Source organism: Hippopotamus amphibius, chromosome 3 (assembly GCF_030028045.1).
Source record: "Hippopotamus amphibius kiboko isolate mHipAmp2 chromosome 3, mHipAmp2.hap2, whole genome shotgun sequence".
Classification (NCBI taxonomy): Eukaryota; Metazoa; Chordata; class Mammalia; order Artiodactyla; family Hippopotamidae; genus Hippopotamus; species Hippopotamus amphibius.
The window spans coordinates 28,280,064-28,301,879 of NC_080188.1; the positions used below are offsets into that span (position 1 = coordinate 28,280,064).

Genomic DNA, 21,816 nt, shown 5'->3' on the forward strand with positions numbered 1-21,816 from the left:
TTCCACCTCCTTCACATATTTATTATTAGACTCATTAATTTTTATTTTATGTGTGTGTGTGGGGGGGGGGGCTTATAAATGTGGCATATTTATGGATGTGGTATATAAACTGTATATACACACACACGCACATACATGTGTTTATATATACTGTAATTCATATTGATGCTCAAATTGTTCCAGGTTTGGTCTGTGGGAGCCTCTTCAGACTGGCTCCTGTGACCTTTTGACGTGCCCCCATCATCTTTTTTTGAGGGTTCCTTTATTTTCTGATGTTTCAATCTTAAATATTGTACTTTCCCTGCCCCTTCCCTAGAAGCAGCCACTTCTTGAAGGGATCGTGATGCCTTTTAGTGGGAAATGGTAATTATTTTAAAATTTTAATCATTCAGTAATGTTTCTTTTACTTCCACTTTGACACCACAGGTTCTACGCCTCTTTCCCTGTTGTGTATTTCATCTTCCTCTTTCCCACACTGAGAACCTAGTTCCCAACAAGTTCAGTATGTACACTCATTTGCTTAATCCTGAAATGCACAGAAAATAAATTAGAACTCTGCACCTACCATTACAAGAAACAAACCTATTAAATAGAGTTCAGGATTTATTTGCAGTTTTTCTTTTTCTTAGATTGAGAGCATATAGTCAAAATATTGTATTCAAAAATTTCCTTCAGAGTGGTTATATGTATTGATCACTTAAAAGATAATTTGATCCATTGTTTCTGTTTCTGTTCAGTATTAGCATTTCTTTTCTTCCATGCTTATTGACTTAATTATTTTCTACATATCTAGAACATTTAACATAGTTCCAAAGGCAAGACTGTCCAAAAGTATACTCAGATTAGTCACTCTTTTCCTAATTTTTTTCACTCTTGTCAGTAGCAATTTCATTTCATATAGTTTCTGGCTCATTCTTCCTGTGTGTTTTTTGTTTTTTTTGTTTGTTTGTTTTAACATAAATAAGCAGATACATAACATGTTTTTTCCTGTTACTTTGAAAGAATGTCTTAATCCTTTAAAGGGTTGGCAAGAGTGTAAATAGCTGAACACCACAGATAAAATTAACTTTCTTTAGAATTTTACTTTGAAAGACTTTATTTTGAAATGCAATTTTTATGAAATATATACTTAGTATACGCTTTTATGAAACATGGAGTGTTGCTCTTAACTGGTTACACTAACAATACTTACTCCTATTATTGAAGAATTGGGAAAAGAAATATCAAAATTTTGAATAAGGCTCTGTGAAACTGCAGAAAGTAATGTTATTAATTTGTAAAAGCACAGAAATTTATTTCTGGATAATGTATATAACCTGAAGTAAGCCTTTGGTTCTTTTCTCATTTCTGCATTTTGACATCATACTGTCTATGTTGAAAAATATTTCTAAAAACATTCTAGAATTAATAAAATGTTGATAACAAACACATCTATATTTGAATACCACTAGCAGTCTTAGTACCACATCAAGTATTTCACATAACTTGAAGAGAATGATACTATAGAAACACGCTAAAGGACTTTAGAAAAAGCATGTCAAGGAAAAAAGAAATAGAACAAGGGAGGTCAGAGACAACAATATGTAAGAAACATAGAAGATCTGTCTCACCAGAAACAGCACCTGTATCCTCAGTCTCAGACAAGTACTGCCTCCAGAAAAGCCAATGCAAGCTTTGGGAAGTGTCAGGATCTATATGGGAGGGCCGATTCACCTGATCCAAGGTAAGGCTATTTTTAAACACTGGATACTCCTGATGCTTAGATCATCAGTGTTGTTTTATCTTATTTGAAAGATAAATTTATGTGTACCATTTTTCCACCCAAATTACACATTTTCAGTATAGAATTGAGGGTTTTTACAGTTATCTTATGAATCAGCCCTATCATCTCATGTCTTGCCCCTCATCTCTCCAGCTTTTTATAACATAAATTGCATGGAACCATGCTAATGGGTACTCAGTAAATGTTTTTCTTTCCCTTGCTGCAGGTTTAATTTTCCTTTCTCGTATCATATCCTATTCAAAAACACCTGGGTGCTTTTCACTATCTGGAATAAAATTTAGCCCTCTGAGCCCATCTTTAGGGCCTATAAAATTGGACGCCGTTGAATCTTTACAATCTTTATTTCCCAGCTATGGAGCATAAACCTGCCGTTCTATTAAGTGGCTCTACCAGCTGTCTTACGAAGTACTATCTGCCTTATTTTTGCTATGCTTTTTACTCAATCCACCCTCCATAGAATTTTGGTTTGTGTTCTAAATCTTAAATTTACAAAGCAGACAAACCTTGGATGGATATTGTAAACTCTCTGAGCCTGTAAAATGGAAATAATAATTTCTGTCCTAAGGGATGTAATGAGAAGCAAGTCTGTTACGGTATGAAAATGCATTGCCAACAATGATCAGTCAATCTAAGCAGTTATACTTTGTTTGACTAGAAATATATACTAAGATACCTTCCTAATTTGTCATTTGAAGTTTTAAATAAGGTGATAGTATAGGGGGTGTATTCTGTTTGTTTTGGTTGTTAATGAATTTAAAGCTTTCTTCCTGGGCAGCTTGATGTCTATTAATATGCTTTTAATTATTTTCACTTACAAATTTTCAAATGTATAAATTATGATCGGATGTCTTTGATCGTAGCACCTAAAAGAAAAGCAAAGGGAGGAAACACGTCAAAATTTTATTTTCTTAGATTTTCTTTCCTTTGGGTCTCCATTATATATTCCCTGTGAGTGGTAAGAATTTGTTGTCAACTTGCTTTGATAGGATTTCTTGTTAAAATAAGCTTAGTCATTCTCAAGAGCATTCATCTTGAAGTCAAAAATAGTTTAACTTTCTAATAAATATCCAAATGATAAGTATTAGTTTTTATCTGCATCAATTACTATTGATGCATATAAAAAATATATTCTTAGAATAGTGTCAGTTGCATGTATTAATTTAACAGGTTATAGAATGAAAATTTGCATATGTTACTATTTTAAAGGTACTCATTGATATTTTTGCATATGTATTATACAATATTGACTGATCTTAGTTTTTAAAACTAAAATTCTTGAAGAACCAATAGAAAATTTCAAAAAAGTTCCTTTAAATAAAAGTTTGATTTGCCAAGTGTGAAGTGGAGTCTCGAGTCTTCACATTTAACACTTCTGTGGAATCCAAAAGTTTAATAGCAGTTCTAAGAATATAATTTCTACATAATAATTGACTTGGTTATTATAGCGTATAGTGCATAGAGAAACACTTGGATTTATGTTTAACCTGGCCAGCAGCATGGACAGCCTATTTACCGATCCCGAAAGAGTCAGACAATAGAGCTTTCATTTCATCGTGCTACTATGGATAATGAATCAGAAGCCATCTTTGTATAAAAAAAAACTGCTTTTTTAAACTTACAGCAGTTTCATGGCAGAAGTACTGGATTTGGATATTAGATGTGATTTTGCTCTTAACGTGCATTTACGATAGTTCCCTAGGCCTCTGTTCCTAAATTTGTAAAATGATGGGGCTAAGACTGTGTTATCTGGAAGGCCCTTTTAATCCTGAAATTCTTTATTTTCTGGTTACTCCCTGGTTTACATGGGAAAGGAGATCTGAGAAATTAGGGAATTTGCCCAAATTCATGGCTAAGAAAGAGGCAAAGCCTGGGGCAAAAATCTTTGTTTCTTTGCCTTCAAATACTAGAGTTTAGGCAAGTTGACTTTTATAAACAAAGCCATAGAAATACTTAAAAATCAGCTCTTTTATTTGTTGCTTTTGCTGCTGTTATTTTAACATCTGAAATTGCTTTTATATAAACCATTTGACTTATAATTTTTATCTTAAAATAGTTGTGCCTTTGATAAAATTTCTTGAAGTAAATTGGCGATTTTACAAGGAAAATATTAGTTTTTAAATCTGAAAGTGATCTATCTCAGTACTTAGACTATATAACTTCCCCCTTGCTACCCTCCCCTTTTCCTCCCCAAAGATGATTTGGTAACTCAGAAAACTCCTTATTCTGATTTTGTGATTAGTCTCAGGGAGTATAGGTAGTAGGAAACTTGACACTGTGTTTTCAGTGTGTATTTTGTGCTTTTGAAAATTAAAAAAGAAACAACTGTAGATGGAAGCTATACACACTTTCTTATAGCAAAAGATAAAAAATGAGATCCAGCTGTTGTAATTAATATAACTGAGAAATGGAGAGTTTTGAAGCAGTCCTTAAATCTCTTTGTAAAGAACAATTAAATGGTGGTTGAGATCCTTTTCCTAAATTACTATATTTTGGCGATCCAAACTTCTTTTCTCACCCTGTTACTCTTAATTTATATAATATAGTGTTTTTTAACTCTTTATGCTAACTATAGTGTATAACAATAACATTATATTGGTGCACGTTTGTTTTGTACATTCAGATTTGTAACTCTTGTATAGCCAATTAGCGCGAAGAATGAAGTAGTTTTAATGAACACAGAAAAATTGGAATAGGCGATATGGATGATTGCTATAATCTTATCCTAGTGTCGAATTTACTTCTGTATTTTGTTTCCATTTTATAATCTTAAACTATGCTCCCTTTAGGTAATTAATTGCAGATTCTAGGTTTTTATTAAGCTTCTTTTCCAATATCAGAATACTTTTAAACTAATTCAAACTCTTGAAGAAGGAGTAGCAAAAATTGCTTTACAATGTAGAATCACTAAAATATTTAAACCTGCTTGCATTTCTTATAATAGAAAAACATAAAACTTATAATAAAAGTGGATGTTAAATGAACATTAAATCTAAGATCGACTTCCTTATTTGTTCTGCACTACTTACTGTTATGTCTTGATGAAATCATTTATTGAAAAAATGTACCTGTACTTCATAGCATTTGAGCACTCTGAATGCATGTTGCTGTATTGTGTAGCTTGTAAGATTTTATGTGATTGGACATATAAAGGCCTTTATTTTATTTTTTTAATTACCTGTAGAAACATATCTTTTCCTATCATTGATACATTTAAAAAATGCAACTAAGCATAAATATGGCTGGTAAAGCTTTATTCCAAGCTCTACACAAAAGTGAGTAAACTTGGCTACCCTAATAAATACATTTATGTCCTCCAGTGAGTCATATTTTAGCATATTTCACCTTTAAGCATTCAGGGTTTTTTGTTTGCTTTTAATATAGCTTAACAAGTAACTTAACATTTTAAAAATTCAGGCCCCAGAAAATTAGCATGAAAAGCATTTTAGATGGGGTGGGTTTTGGAATTGGTCATACCCAAGCCTGAATATTGGTGTTGGTGCTGTACTTCACAAAAGAGCCTCTTTCCACAGCTATGAAAATGAAGCTAATTGGACTTATACCTCACTTGCAGTGTACTTACGGGTGGAATAATTTTTAAGCCTGTGAAAACACTATTGCAGGGCACCCACTAAAGTGTTAGTTCCCTTTGGATCTCTGCTCCCATCATAGGCTTTACCAGTCTCTTTAACTATAGTATGATAGGAAGTTACATGCCCTGAAGACAGTTTTTAAATTCTGTGATTTTTTTTTTTTTTTGGACATGTATCACTTTTCTAGATAGTTTTTTATTTTTGTTAAGAAGTCTCTACCTGAAAAATAGAATGTAAGTATAGAAGCAGTACTGTCAGTCCACAGTATGTAATAAAATCCTTACCATAATTGTCAGACCTTTTTAGATATGACTGTAAATTTTATTGAGTAATAAAAACAGTAATTTTTATTAACTACTTTAAATTCTTTCTGCAAGAGGACAAAATAGAAGTCTCTTCTTTGGGCATAACTTTAGTTGTAGTCCTCGACTTTGGCTATGTATTGGAGTTGCATGGGGAGCTGCAAAAAATATTGATGCTTAGGCCTGAGAGACTCAGATTTAACTATTTGGTGTGCACTCTGAGCATTGGGGTTCTTAAATGCTCTCTAGATGATTCTGATGTGCAGGCAAAGTTGAGAACCACTGATACAGAGACTGCATTCTGCCTTGGCATAAACATTAAAATCAAATGTTAGCACCTTGGAATTTGAAGTAAATGATAGATTTAGCTATAATGAGAACTGATATTTACATAGCATTTTGCAGCTTCACAGAGCTCTTTCCTATATGTAATTCTCACTTAATTTATATTCTCTGCCTCTTTGAAAGTCTTTGTTGGTAACCATTATCAAATGAGGATCATGCTGTTTCTGTTGCAGACAGATTGGTGGATAGTGTATTTGCCAAATTGGAATCCTGCACATAATATTTTCCCCACTCGTGTTCTTCCCTCCATCTAAAATGTCCTTGTTTCCCATCCTAATTGGCTACATCCATTCTACATGTCTTTCAAGGCTCATCTCTTTCCTAAAGTAGCTTGAAAGATTTTACACCAGTTTCCGTGCAGAATTGTTACAGCTGTCTATTCATCTGTGTGACCTGAGTTAGATAATCATGGCAAGTGTCTGTCGTTAATTTGGGAAAAGACACATTCTAGGTCTTTTTCTAGAGATTCACTCTTGGTCTTTCTGCTGCTCAGTTCTTATTAGAAGCTCTGTTGTGAGAAAACTGCATTTATAGATTTTTGCAAGGGTATGAGGTTCATTCCTCTTTTTTTAGAATAGTGGTTCTGAACTTTCTTTGAAGCAGTAAGCCCTTTGAAAATTTGCTTCAAACTGGACTCTTGCCTGTAAAATACATGTATACTCATAGATGTATTTAGGTTCAGGGACTTCTTGATCTCTCTAGATCCCATGTATGCTAGTTAAGAACTCTTGCTCAGAAGTACAGCTAAGTCCTTAGATTAAGCCTGACCATCAAGAAGGCAGTGTTCTCAAAACACAGTGTTTTGCGTCCGTGCTTAAATTGCTTTTATTGACTTATACATTGTTATGATTCACCGAATATTGAGGAACATTTTGAGAAACAGATCTGTGAAATTCACTTCTGTTTTCATTGTAGTAGTATTGGAGACTTTGTCCCTATTTCAGTGTTTTTCAAAGCATGAGATTGTAATCCGTTAGTGGGGTGTGAAATCAGTTTGGTGTTCTCAACCACCAAATATTTATTGGTTTTATTTTGTTTTTTTTCCCTGTGTTTTATAAATATTAATAAAATCATATTTGATTTTAATCTTATTCTTTTTCCTTTATGGTAAGTGTAAGTAAGTACTGTTTTATGAAACATTTGTTTTTGGTTTTTATATAATGTGTGTACTGGATTGCTGTGCAAAATGTATTTCCTAAATAACTGTTTTGTGGCTTAAAAAATTTAAAAACTACTGTACCCTATCATACTTTCTTTTAAGATGGACTCAGAGGAGAAATTTTTTTATTTTCATCTATCAAATGGGAATAATAATAGTTGCTACCTCATAGGATTATTATGGGGAGTAAATATGTATAAAGTGCTTAGAACAGTGATTTCCTAGCACCATAGTAGGCTGTTCAGTAAAGACTAACAGTTATTATTACCAAGAAAAGTAATCTTAAGAGCTAGTTCTTTGTTTTTCTCTTAATGCACATTAAAGACCTTTGTTATTAAGACTGTCCATTATTTTGGCAAATTTGTGGCCAAAGATTAATAACTAATCTTTTGTCCATTTTCCCTTGGTTCTGATTTTGTCACTTAGGATTCCTGTCGTATCTATGTAAATAGCTCTCATACCCTTTCTGGAACATCAGAATCATCAAAATATGTCATTTTAATTTAATTCCACTAAAATTTCAGAGATGTTTTCATATTTATCTGTGCTAGGAGGAAAGGGAGAAGTTCTTGTGACTATTCACTGCCTGTATTAAACTGTAGGTTAATGAAACTGTAGCTATCCGCCGTGGTTAGTTGCTGTGTCTTTCAGCTTTTTACTGCATGATTGAGTCCAATAAAGAGAAGAGAGTCTTGATAACTGCATTAGCTATCTGCCTTGTTGAACGGTTAAACCTGTGTGCTGTGTAGAAGTCCAAGTTACAGTAGATCCTCATGGTGAAGCTCTACTAAATGTTTTTATGCACTGAAATAGAAAGTGGTACATCAGAAACTTTAATAATATAGTTCAATATTGTTTTCCATAATGTGGCATCAGAATTGATGTTTAATTATTCATCTCTGTTAAATATTAAATGATTTTTGTTACTCTGGTGTATATGTATCTGTTGTAAAGTGTTTCTAACAAAATTTCTGATTAAGTTAAATCAATTTGTGTGGTAAAAATGCTTGGGCAAGGAGCTGTTACTATTATGGAAATATAAGGAATTGCAATTTTCCTGACTCCCTCTAGTGATATACATTTATTAAGACTAATTATTCATTGGTATGTTTTTAGAAACATAGTATTTGCCATTTTGAATCTTTAGTGATAGAGTAATCCATTTAAAGCTGAAGAAGGTAATCAGACTTCTCTGACCAGATTGAAGATAAACTTTAATAAATGAGTATACTCCCATGTGTCCCAGAATTTTTGAAAGCAAAAGTCCTTATAAATCTATGGTCAAAGATTATAGGATCTTTCCCCTCTTTTCTACTTTTAACAATTTGGAAAACATAATCCAAGTTGCAAATCCAGATAAATTTGTGAGCATTTGTTCTTGATGGGGCTAAATTTAAGAAGATGGAGAGGAGAGAATCCAGTGATTGAGAATAGAAGAGAATGGAAAAGCAAATAGAGTAGAAATAAAGATTTTTACAATGAAGTCTAGATAGTAATAAATGGTGAGGGAAATCCTGGCTTCAGAATATACACATTTATCTTTCGGGATATTGGATCTGAGATGTGTTTATATATGGGAGAGCTGATAGCGTGTACTTTGATGTGAAATTATAGTGATCATAGCTTTTTAAGTTTTAGGGAAAAATTAGAGCAATATTTGTTTTGTCAGAAGTATTTGAATTTTTCTAATGTGTGACTGTTAGGATAGTTTCCCAGCTATACTGAAGGGTACAAGTTAAGTAAAATCCTTTTTGATCTTTGAAATCATAAGAGAATTTAGGGGGTCGATGACCCAGGCATAAAATCAGAAAGGCTTGAACATTTTTTAAATGTATTAACAGAAATCTTAAGCGGCAGGATAAGTAGGCATTAACGGTGTAGTTGAAGACATTTCAGATGCCATTATAGGGGCTTTCTTTTTGTTTTTGTGAGCATAAAATTATTTATGGGGCTTTTCAAGGTTTACTTCAAACAATACTTTCATCAGTTCTTGATTTCCATAAGTCTTAAGCTTTTCAAAGTCCACTTATCTTGCTAGAAGGCAGCATGGCTCAAGGGATGGGGTCTGAGGCTTTGGAATCAGGAAGACTCAGGTGTGAAAGTTAGTTTTGCCATTTAATTATTACTGAGGTCAGTGACATCACTCTGGCTCTAGTTTTATCGTCTCTAACAAGTATATATTAATTTTTTATGTTAAGGGTTATTGTGAGGTTTAGGTATAGAATGTAATCATTCAACAAATGGCAGCTGCTGTTACTAGTCATTTTAAGAACCTAACTGTGGGGACTGTGGAAGGATCTATGATACTTTGATTGTTTTACTTCTATAAAATTTTAAAAACAGAATTGTTCAGAACTGAAATATAGATGAAGAGAAATTCATCTAATTTGCATTCACTTTTCATTGCCAGTTCCTACGAGTGACTTCTGTATCTTGTTAAGCCTATATATTTTTATAAAGCCCTTAGCCACATGTAAAAATGGCTTTTAACATTATTTTATTCTTTTAAAATTACCTTGCTTGATTTTCCTATTAAATTTGCTGCATTATTTTGTGGTAGACTGTTTTTTCATCTATTCACAAACTTGAATGCCTGTATATACAGTTGGAGGTGGGGCTAGCATTTAAATATTTGAGTTTTTCTATCTAAAGACAAGTTATCAGAAATGGAAAACTGGTTCCCTTTTTATTTTTTCTAATTCTCAGAATAAATCACTAAGGAAAATAACCTTTGTGTATCAAAATGAGCATCATTTCTTTTCAAGCCCCTTTGGGGAGTTTTTAAAATTTCTGTAATATAGTTATGATACAATTCTAGTGGCCCAGAATTTTTATTTCCATTTGTTAAGCATTTGCTACCTGCTTCAGTTCCACAGAGATAAATTCAGTTGTATACTATTAAAAAATAGTAGATTTTAAAGAAAACCTACAAAAATACTTAAAATTTAGCATTATGATCATTGTTGGATGTTTTCATCTTAGCTTATTAATAAGACTTAGTTTTTATGACTATGCAAAATAGTGAGATCTAAGTGAAGGTTTTTCAGTGTGTGTTGTGATCTGATTTTATTTTAAATTACATTGCAGAGGGTTTTAGGCTTTATTTCTCACGTAATATATGTATTATTGTCCAAACATCTAATTAGGTGAAACTGAAGTGATTCAATTTTTGTTACAGGAGATTACCTGGGGCAATTGATGTTATTGGTCAGACTATAACTATCAGCCGAGTAGAAGGAAGGCGACGGGCAAATGAAAACAGCAACATACAGGTTTAGTATTTTAAAAATTATTTTTTTTAGATGAGGAGTTAATCTGTGTTCTAATTTAATTCATTCATTCATAGCACTATGCTACGTGTTAGGTAATTTAGGTGCTACAAAGGAGGTTTAAAATGTGGAGTCGGTCACTGTGTTATTGCAAAAGTTGTTCCATTTAAAATTTATAACCTTTGGATCTTTCTCAGTAAGATTTTTTTTTCCTTGCTATAAATGTGATATATAGGCTCATTGGACCAAAAAAGATTGGGATAGATACTACTGTGATTTTATTTTGTGTATCCTTTTTTTTTCCATATACAATTATCATTTGCATTTTCCCTTATTCTAAAAGATATTTAAAACCTCATGATAAATTTATAGTATGGCTATACCATAATTTATTTAATGTGACATGTCTGGGGGAAGTAGATCTCTTGTTTTTCAAGTGAAAGAATGAAAGGAGATGAGTTATTAGTAGCTTGTATAAGTCAAGTTTGAACTTTGAGTAATTGAGACTTTCAGCTATTAGCTTTACCACACTTTTTTTCATGAGTTATTCTTTCTCTGAGTACTTTAAAAAAGTCCAACTTTTTGATTCTTTATTACCTTTAACAAATTAATCATGTAAATGTTCTTTTTAGCACCTTTAAAGGTAAATTATTTCTAAAATGGAAGATAATCCTCTTTTTACCCCCACCATTAAAATGCTATGTTTTCTTTTTTTTTTTTAAGCTCTTTATTGGAATATTATTGCTTTACATGTTGTGCCAGTTTTGCTGTACAACAAAGTGAATCACCTGTATTTATACATATATCCCATATCCCTTCCCTCCCTCGACTCCTTCCCACCTTCCCTATCCCAGCCCTCTAAGTCATCACCCATCATCGAGTTGATCTCCCTGTCTTATGCAGCAGTTTCCTACTAGCTATCCACTTTACATTTGGTGGTGTATATATGTCACTGCTACTCTCTCACTTCGTCCTGGTTTCCCCTTCGCCCCCCACCCCGTGTCCTCAGGTCCGTTCTCTACACCTGCATCTTTATTCTTGCCCTGTCATGGGGTTCATCAGTACCATTTTTTTTAGATTCCATGTATATGAGTTAGCATACAGTATTTGTTTTTCCCTTTCTGGCTTACTTCACTTTGTATGACAGACTCTAGGTCCATCCCCCTCACTACAAATAACTCAGTTTCATTCCTTTTTTTTTTTCTTTAAGAACTTTTATTGAGATACAATTGACATACAATAAACTGCATATATTTGAAGTGTACAGTTTGATGTTTTTTTTCTTAGTAGTAATGTATATATGGCAATCCCAATCTCCCAGTTCATTCTCTGGCCCCTGCCACGTCCGTATGTTTGTTCTCTACATCAGTATCTCTATTTCTGCCTTGCAAACTGGTTGATTTGTACCAGTTTTCTATATCCCACATATATGTGTTAATATGCAATTTTTTTTTTCTCTTTCTGACTTACTTCACTCTGTATGACAAGTCTCTAGGTTGATCCGTGTCTCTACAAATGTCCCAATTTCGTTCCTTTTTACACCTGAGTAATATTCCATTGTATATATGTACCACAATTTTTTTTTTTTTTAATATATGTACCACATCTTCTTTATCCATTCATCTGTTGATGGACATTTAGGTTGCTTCCATGTCCTGGCTATTGTAAATAGTGCTGCAGTGAACATTGTGGTACATACTTCTTTTTGGATTATGGTTTTCTCTGCATATATGACCCTGCATATATGTTGGGTCATATAGTAGTTCTATTTTTAGTTTTTTTAAGAACCTCCATACTGTTCTCCATAGTAGCTGTACCAATTTACATTCCCACCAACAGTGCAGGGGGGTTCCCTTTTCTCCACATCCTCTCCAGCATTTATTGTTTCTAGATTTTTTGATGATGGCCATTCTGACCAGTGTGAGGTGTTACCTCATTGTGGCTTTGACTTGCATTTTTCTACTGATTAGTGATGCTGAGCATCTTTTCATGTGTTTGTTAGCCATATGCATGTCTTCTTTGGAGAACTGTCTGTTTAGGTCTTCTGCCCATTTTTGGATTGGGTTATTTACTGTTTTGGTATTAAGTTGCATGCCATGCTTTCTTAAAATAATTCTGCTTTCTGCTTTAAAAAATAGCTTATCAGCATAAGCCTTACAAAAATTACTGTACTTAAATGCAGGAAAAGTTAATGAAAGGTTAAATGATACGCTTTAGTTAGCAGGGATTTGAAAAGTGTAAATTAAATATATAACATCATGTTGCCTGTTTTTTCTAGTTTTCCTAAACATGTTTGCACATCAGAATCCCTTGGGGAGCTTGTAAAAAATTCAGTTTCTAGGTGCCATTCTCCTGTAGGTTTAGTATCATCTGTCCTGTACCTGTTCACATAGATCAGTATTTTGTGAATACTTTTTAAGTATAAACCCTTGTTCTTAAAGGTGCAAGGCTCACATGGAGAAGTTTTTTATATATCTGGCTGCCTGTTACTTGCACCCTGTTGATGCACACCTTACAGTCTCTTACTTTGCAACCTGCTGATGACAGGCCTTGGTACAATGAATATCTGGTTCTGTTGCCATGTTAATTTCTTAATGCTAGTATCTATGACTAATGATTATATCGTGTTAATTTGAATACTTTAACTTTGGTTGGGTAACAAAGATAATACTCATTGCATTTTATTTATGAAGCACTTAATTGTCTCTTGTTTAGAATGTTTTTAAAACAATTATTCCTTAATTTTATTTGTAATGATTCAGTTTTTTTCTACGCTTTGAATATGAACATTTTAAAAAGTGGGTTTGAGATCGAATACTCACATCTGTATAATACACATGCATATCACACACATAGGAACATTACTTCTGCTTCCCCAAAATATGTCTATGTGAATAAAACTTATTTCTTCGATTAAATGAGGTTCATTTATTGAGTTTAATCAGAACATTTATTCACCTTTTTAATTAACTATGCTCTAATTTTAGGTCCTTTCTGAAAGATCTGCTACTGAAGTAGACAACAATTTTAGCAAACCACCTCCATTTTTCCCTCCAGGAGCTCCTCCCACTCACCTTCCACCTCCTCCATTTCTTCCACCTCCTCCAACTGTCAGCACTGCTCCACCTCTGATTCCACCACCAGGTAAATAGTAAATTAGACATTTGATTTTGAAAGAAAAATAACCCGGGAGTGTTTTTTAAATTTTGAATTTAACGAAGTATGTGTTTGAAAACAGCATTTTCATTGATTGTACTACATTAAAAGTAATGGAATATGAAATAGATGATGTAAAATCTTCAGTAGATTCACACTGAAACAGATGTATACGTGTCTTACTATTTCAGTAAAGCAAAGAGGCAATGTACTAAAATAGAAGAATGGACAGATACTAAAATTGTGATCCAAAAATATGATAGTGATCCCCAAATTAAAGTTACTAATTGTGTAGTCATAAATTCACATTGAATCATATTACCTTGTTTTGAAAAAAAATTTAAAGATACTTTTAGGATTGTGTAGGTCAAAAAAGTTATATCCCGTGAAGAGATTGAAATGAAAATTTCAGTCTGTCTGGTCATCTTTCTTTGTATACTGGCTTCCTTTTAGGAGACTGTTTCTGGGTACCAGGTACCTAATATTTACTTCAGTTAAACAAGACAGAAAAGTAATGTCAATTTTTATTGTATTCTTAGTCACTTTTGGTTATTTATTAAAAACTAGATCGTGGCAGTAGAAAAGAATTCACAGATAATTCCCAAATTTTATACTTTCAGCCTTTTGTCTGAAGACCTTTGTTATTTTATTCACAATAATTTCAGTATTTATGTCCCTTAACCAATTTTTAATGAAACTAACAGGATTGATTGAGATGACAATTACCCTCTTCCTAGGGAGAATGCTAGTAGTAAATGTTAAAAATGAGCTGCTGGTCCTAACCAGAACTACATGTGCTACATACAGTAAAATTTGCTGTCTTCTTCTTCTTCTTCTTTTTTTTCTTTTTTTAAAAATGTAACTGTTATTACAATTTTGTTATCTATCTATCTGTTCATTTATTTATTTGCTGCGTTGGGTCTTTGTTGCTGCACAGGGGCTTTCTCTAGTTGTGGCGAGTGGGGGCTACTATTCATTGCAGTGTGCAGGCTTCTTACTGCAACGGCTTCTCTTGTTGCGGAGCATGGGCTCTAGGCACTAGGTCTTCAGTAGTTGCAGCAAGTGGGTTCTGTAGTTGTGTCTCGCAGGCTCTAGAGTGCAGGCTCTATAGTTGTGGCGCACAGGCTGGGTTGCTCTGCAGCATGTGGCATCTTCCCAAACCAGGGATTGAACCCATGTCCCCTGCACTGACAGGCAGATTCTTAACCACTGCTCCACCAGGGAAGTCCCTAAAATTTGCTTTCTATTAGTGAAATCAGTTTGTACTACAGAGCTGTGTCCACTCACTTTGCATTTTCAAAGAGGTGTCTTTGTTTTAAGCAGTGGTGATTGTGATTAGAGTACAGAGGCATTTAAAGGGTCTGAATAATTCTTCCCTGTAATATTCATCCTTGACCTCTAAAATTCAGCTGTTGCATTAGCCCCACAACACAACACCTTTGATTTTCTTCTGAGATCACTTCTGCTTTCAAAAAGGATAAGTAAATTATGAAACATGACTATGGCTTTAGGGAATCTGTTGTCTCAAAAACAGAGGAAGGAGAAGACTGGATAGGTTTGAGTTGGTTACTCCAGACAACATTATTTCTAAAGTTAAGTGAATTTCTTGTTCCAAAAATAAATTGCTTGTTCTGAATCCAAAACCATTCAGAAGTTGTAATTGGATCTGTGATTCTTGGATTTTTAATGTGGTGAGAATTAACTAAATGAAAAGAGAAAGTGATGAGGACTTAGTGATCCGTCAGTGAGTCCTTTGTCCTATGAAAAAGATAAAATGTAGAAATAGTTAATTTTGAATGTATTTGATTTAATAAGACTAAAAGATGATCAATGTGTGTGATAATAGTCTCTACACTACATTGCTTTGTAATCTTATTTAAACTTTACTAGCTACTAAAGGTGATTTAAAAGAATTTTTTTATTTTCTAGCTAATATAGTATATTCCCAGATGGCTGACATTTATATATTACAACACTTGCTGTTTATTAAAGTAAATGAGAGAGATAGTATGAATTAATGATAAAAGAAGAGATAGTATGAATTAATGATAAAAGAAAGAATACCTCATTGGTGTAAGAATAGAAGCTCTGTAGGATATTGATAGGCAGTGGCATTATCTGGATGTGTGTTCTCTTTCAAAATGGTAAAGTCATTTCATTTCTTTGCTATATAACCTCCTCTGTTTACAAGGATAACAAATCTTTTAATAATGTTCACATTATCTATAGCATTATACTGTAGAGTACCACTGATTATTTTTCTATTGCTTAAGCTATCTATTTAATGTTAATTTTCAACTACATGCTTTCCATATTTTAAACATCTGTCTAGATTTCCTTTGATGCTTATCCTTAGATTACATTTCCATGTCATCCTGTCAGCATTTAAGGAATACAAATTCAGATGAATTTTAATGCTGGTTTAAGTAGTAGCTATCTGTGGTATATTTGCTGGAGGTGGTAGTGAGGCAGAGATACCAATTCATATTAAAACCAAATATTTGTAAGTTGAGACTATCTGGATTACTCCTTAGTTTTACTGGATTGTGAGCTATTGGAGAGAGCATAGGCTGTGTGTTTCCATCTGTGTTTCCCCGCAGTGCTGATCACAGAGGTCTCCTGTATACTTGACATTCCCTTAATATGTTAACAACATACTTATGTATCCATAACACCAAAAGGGATTTTCAGACTGGCAGTTGGTACAGTCACACAGGCACTTACTGATCAGAATGGGCACTGGCTTTAAACAACAGTATGGCTGCATAGATATATATACATATATCAGATGAATATAGGCCTTGATTAAAGCCACATTTTCAGTTACCGTTTACCAGAGTCACATGATTACAGTGTATTCTAGAGTTTGCTGTAATTTAGATCACCTTAAGAATCATAAGCAACTAATGAAAGAAAGCTGTGACTCAGGAGTCTGTAAGTATTGCCTCAAAAAGTACTTCATTTGTCTTAGAGAAACCTTGGGGTTTCTTTTTGCTTCCTTGAGAAATACTAAAAGGAAAAGTGAAAAAAAAAATCTTTGGAGAATTAATGTAAACATTTTAGTGTTGCTTTTGTTAACATTAGCTTTCAAATGCTGAAATTTTTAAGACTGTAGTTCTATATATATGATGAAACAAATATAGTAATGAAGTATTATGCCCTTAATTTGGGGTGTTACCCAGATTTGCCTGGAATAGTCCCATTATACCTTTTGTCCCAGCTTAATTATTATTATTCACTCTCAGAAACGCCCTGGTGTGGAGGGTAAAATTTATGGTCAGCTCTTGGAGATTTACAGATGTGGCTTATGGAATGAGTAGACAGTTATTGTTTAGCAACGATGAATTGATAGAAACAGCTTCATTCAAGGAACTTTTACTGTGAGAAAAACTTAACAGAAAAGGTGTGTTGCTTCCTCTCCCCCTCAGACACACATCTACAACATACGTGAAGCCGTGTTAGTGACAAAGAGGCCAAAGTCATATTTCTGGCCACAGTAAATTTGTATGAAGAGTTGAGGAGGCATATTGAAGAGTGCAACAGGCATGTAAGGGACCTTTGATCCTAAATGAATGTTGTAACTTCTGGATTAGCTTTATTAAATGGAAAAGTATTTAATATAGTTCCTTGCCACCATACTCACAGTAGCTTGAAAACAAACACTGGTTATTCAAGATCTTCCTTAATTTTTAGAAAATCTGTTATTTTCATTTTCTAGTGAACCAGAATATATTATAGTTTGTATTGTATGAATTTTTTTTTTAAGAAAAACATTAGTGTGGTTTCATGCTTTCACTGAGCAGTAATAGAAATAATAGCTAATATTTATTGAATGCTTACTATTGAAGGCACTATTCTGAACATATTTCATATATTAACTCAATTTGATTCTCAACAACATCTGAAGTAGATATTCTAATTTTACAGATGAGAAAACTGGGGCTTAAGGAATTTCAGTAATAGCTGGAAAGTAGCAGAACCAGAATTCTAACCTAGGCAGTTTTGCTTGAATGCCAGTTTTATTAACTACATTGAAGTGAAGAAGTGAATCATTACCTGTGTCAAGAAAGCTATATTATTGGCTTATGTGTATTCATCCCAATAACATGGCTTAAAAGCTTTTTAAAAAAATTTTCTTGATGTTGCACTGTATGCATATATGTTTGGGATTAAGGAAGTTAGGGAGATTGTAAAGAGCAGGAATCAGATTTTTTTTTAAAATCCAGTTAATTGAGGTTTCACTAGTTGCCTGGTTTGTGTTAAGAAGTCTTTGTTTACTGAGTAAACCAGTTTTGAAATACTTGTGTGTTGGAAGAAAAATTATAAAATTGGAAGGATTGATATTATAGAGTAGTTGATTTTGTGTATGTGTGTTTTTGTGGTAAGATACATGTAACATAATATTGATCATTTTAACCATTTGTAAATGTATAGTTGTGTCATTACATTCACAATGTTGTGTAACCATCAGTACTATCTATACCTAAAACTTTTTCATCATTCATAACAAAACATATGTATTCATTAAACATAACCTTCCTCCCTACCCTAGCTTCTGGTGGCCTCTTTTCTTTCTGTCTCTGTGAATTTGCCTATTCTAGGTACCTCATATAAGTGGTATTTGTCTTTCTGGGTCTGGTTTATATTATTATTATTATTCTTTAATAACATAATTAACAGTTGTAAACAAGCTGTTTTTTAAACTACGGTCAAACTGTATTACATTTTATGATAGACTTTTAGGCTTTTAAATGTTAATTTACTTTTAGTGTCATACTCTATCTTCGTTTTTATGTAATGAAGTTTATTGAACAAGAGAAGGGAGATTGAATTTAACTCATTTCTTATTACCTAATCAGTATTAAGGCTCACGTGACTACGGTTCTGTAAGTCTTAGGAACAATTGAAATCTAGCTCATAAATATAATTCTACTAAGTTGAATAAGGCTCTTTGCTTTACTGAGACGTAGTCCAGTTACTCCAGATCACAGATAAGTCATCTCTGCTTTTAAAGTTGGATATAGGGTTTAGCTGTCTATCTAGATTTCAAAATGTATAAAATTCTGTATTTTAGAAGGAAGTATACTTTTTCCTGAAAGACTCTTGTTAGGTACATTAGTGTCTTACTAGTCATCTAGTACTACAAATTATATGAACCTAAAAATCTTGTTCATTCTTAAACATTTTGATTTTGAGTTAGCAATGATACATGGGGTTAGAGAGAAAAGCAGCTTATGTCTGAAGTCTTTCTGCATTTCCTCAAGGTCTGCATTGTCTTTAGATTATTTTCTTGTTAGGAGTCTGGTTTCTAGCACAGCAGCTATCAAACTTTTTGGTCACAGACCCCTTTATACTCTTAAAAATTACTGCAGACCCCAAAGAGCTTTTATTTATGTGTGTTATATCTATTTTTAATTAGAAATTAAGCCTGAGAAATTAAAATACTGTATTTAAAATATTATTTTGAGTATACATAATCCATTACATATTGATAACATTTTTATGAAAAATTATTTTTTCAGAATGACAAAAAACATTTAGTGCAAACAGTGGCCTTGTTTTACACTTGAAAATCTCTTTAGTGTGTGGCTTAATAGGAAAAAACTGGATTCTCCTATTTGCTTCCACATTAAATCTATTGTGATTTCACGTCATGTAGCCTCTGGAAAACGTCATTGTACATTTGTAAGAGGATGAGCATGAAAATGGCAGATAACATCCTAGTGTTTTTATGAAAGGAGTTTTGACCTTGCAGATTCCTAGAAGTGCCTTAGGGACCCCCAGGAAGCTCCAGATAACACTTTGAGTACTGCTGCTTTGGCAGAAGCTTGGCCTATATTCAGTGAATATTATCTGCACCCTTGAGGAAGTACAATTTTGTCCCTTTATTTGAGAAGCTGTTTTGTGAATATAGCATTTATTAAGCTGATTTTATAGTTCCATGAAGATTTTTGGTCTTACACAGCAAATCCGCATATTAACTGATGCTGTTTGACAAAAATGTAAGCATTTTAAAAACGTGGTTTCCAAAAGTATGTTTTGAAAAATAATTTCGTGATGTTTTTGAGAACTGTACTCATTTTCTATTTTCTTGTGTTTTCCTATATTTAAATAAAACCCCAAGAGTCTATCAGTGTTTTCAGTAAACTCAAAATAGGGTATAGTGCTAAATATCTGTAATGAACAGTATTTTTGGGCACAATTAAAGTTAATTTAAATTTAAGTTTTAATAGAAATTAAAAGCTCATTTAGGATGTTGATTTTTTCAATGCCTTTTTTCCCCATGGATGTTCCCTTTATAATAGTTATATTTTTAATACACCGTAGATGCTGTATTTTGTAGAATTTAATCATGGTTTAATATTTGCTTTTTGGTTGTGCTACTCTTCCAGTCATTTTGCCATTGGACGTCAGCTTGTAGAGATTAATTCCTTTACAAGTCATTTGTAAAAATATTGGTATTTCTATCAGAGATGTTTTTATTTGTCTAACATAGAATTTTTGTTTTCCATAGGCTTTTAGATTACTTTATGATAGGAGGATTAAGAGATCCTAATAAAGATAAGGTAGTACACCCATTTTATAGTTAATGTAAAATTATCTTTTTTACTTTTTCAGTATGGAGTATGCTGATAACTTTCTTTTTTTTGGTTTAAGTTTTGTGACCAAAGCATCTTTTAACACATTTTTTCTTTAAAATTACTTCCATTCCTTTTGCACCTTTTGTAATTAATTATTTTACTTTATTAAGGAATAGTTTTATAGTAGTCTACGTCCTAATATTTTTAAAGAGTACATGGTAGGTGATGTGTTTGTATACATGATATTCAGAATATCGATACATAGAAAAGCATGTGGTGGAAGGTAATATTTAAATATTTTTATAAACCTTGACTTTTTGTACTCAGTTTTTTGGTGCAGAATTTACTTATGAGTCTGATGACTTGAAAGTAGAAATTGGTGAGACTTAAGAAAAGCGATCAGGCTTATCTATTTGTAACATACCAGTGCTGATGAAATTTGTGATTTCCAAGTGAGAATTAGGAAGCATAGTTTACATAGTTCTGCTGTGCTTTTTTCTTTCATTTGAACTGAATAGAGAAATGATAGGTAGTAACTGTATGTGTTAATTAGCTCTTGCTCCATGACAAATTACTGTAGAATGCAGTGGCTTAAAACAACATACGTTTATTATTGAATAGTGTTGGTGAGTTAGGAATGTGGGGACAGCTTAGCTGGTCCTCTGCTTCAAGGTCTCTCACAGGCTTTGAGGGCTTGTCTAGGATAAGGTTCCTGTTCAAGTCCATTGACCTCTTCATTGAAAGATTCACGTCTTCCCCAACATGGTAGCTTGCTTCATCAAAGCATGAATGTTGAGAACACAGTAGAGGAAACCAGCAAAATAGAAGTCACTCTCTTTTGTAACCTAGTCACGGAAGTGACATCCCATCATTGTGCTGTATTTCACTTGTTAGAAATAAGTCATTATATATCTCGCCCACATTCAGGGGGAGGATATAAATACCAGAGTTATAAAAAGACATGAAAACCAGGAGGCAGAAATCATTGGAAGCCATGTCAGAGGCTGCCTATCACATAACTCTTTTTTGCCATAGTTGTATAAAATTATGATGGGATACATTGAGAATGAGTTTATAGATAATTTTTATTCAGTTTTTTCATTGAGTGCAGAGTCTCTATTAATTTTGTGAGAATTAAAAAAATATAGTTGAGTTCCTTTTGATATGATGTTGTGCTGCTCTGCTGCCTTTCTGTTTCTTTGCATCAATTCTTTCAGTCCCCAAATAGGATTTTAGGCCCCCCCACCCCATGCTTCTTTTTAAAAGTACATATTACCTACTGGAAAGGTTAAATCCTATTCTCTTTCTTTTGAAGTTGCCAGATAGTAAAAAGGCTGTCATACAGCTGTACTGCTTCACTTGAGAATGTCACATGCTTTGTTTCATAAAAATTTGAAATGGATTTATTTTATGTATTTTGAATATTGAGGTGCTCAGCAGTGCAATTAGTAGAGAAGTTTGACCATAATCCAGTGATGCTCAGAGGATGGTCTCTAGTCAGCAACATCATCATCTCCTTGTTTGGAATGCAGATTCTCTGCCTCACTTCACTCCAGACCTACTGAATCAGAAATTCTAGGGGATGGGCCCAGCAGTCTGTTTTAACAAATTCTTGAGCTGATTCTGATGGT

The 21,816-nt window shown here is 33.2% G+C and overlaps 1 protein-coding gene across 10 annotated transcripts in view; it reads left to right on the forward strand.

Annotated features, from left to right (window-relative positions):
• The window catches only part of FIP1L1 (factor interacting with PAPOLA and CPSF1), a 67,978-nt gene that overhangs the window by 25,724 nt on the left and 20,438 nt on the right, over window positions 1-21,816 (forward strand). For all 10 annotated transcript variants that reach the window (XM_057729039.1, XM_057729041.1, XM_057729042.1 and 7 more), the window contains 2 exons: window positions 10,358-10,451; window positions 13,436-13,592. In XM_057729039.1, coding sequence (XP_057585022.1) covers window positions 10,358-10,451; window positions 13,436-13,592 — 251 coding nt within the window. The remainder of the gene's footprint in view (window positions 1-10,357; window positions 10,452-13,435; window positions 13,593-21,816) is intronic.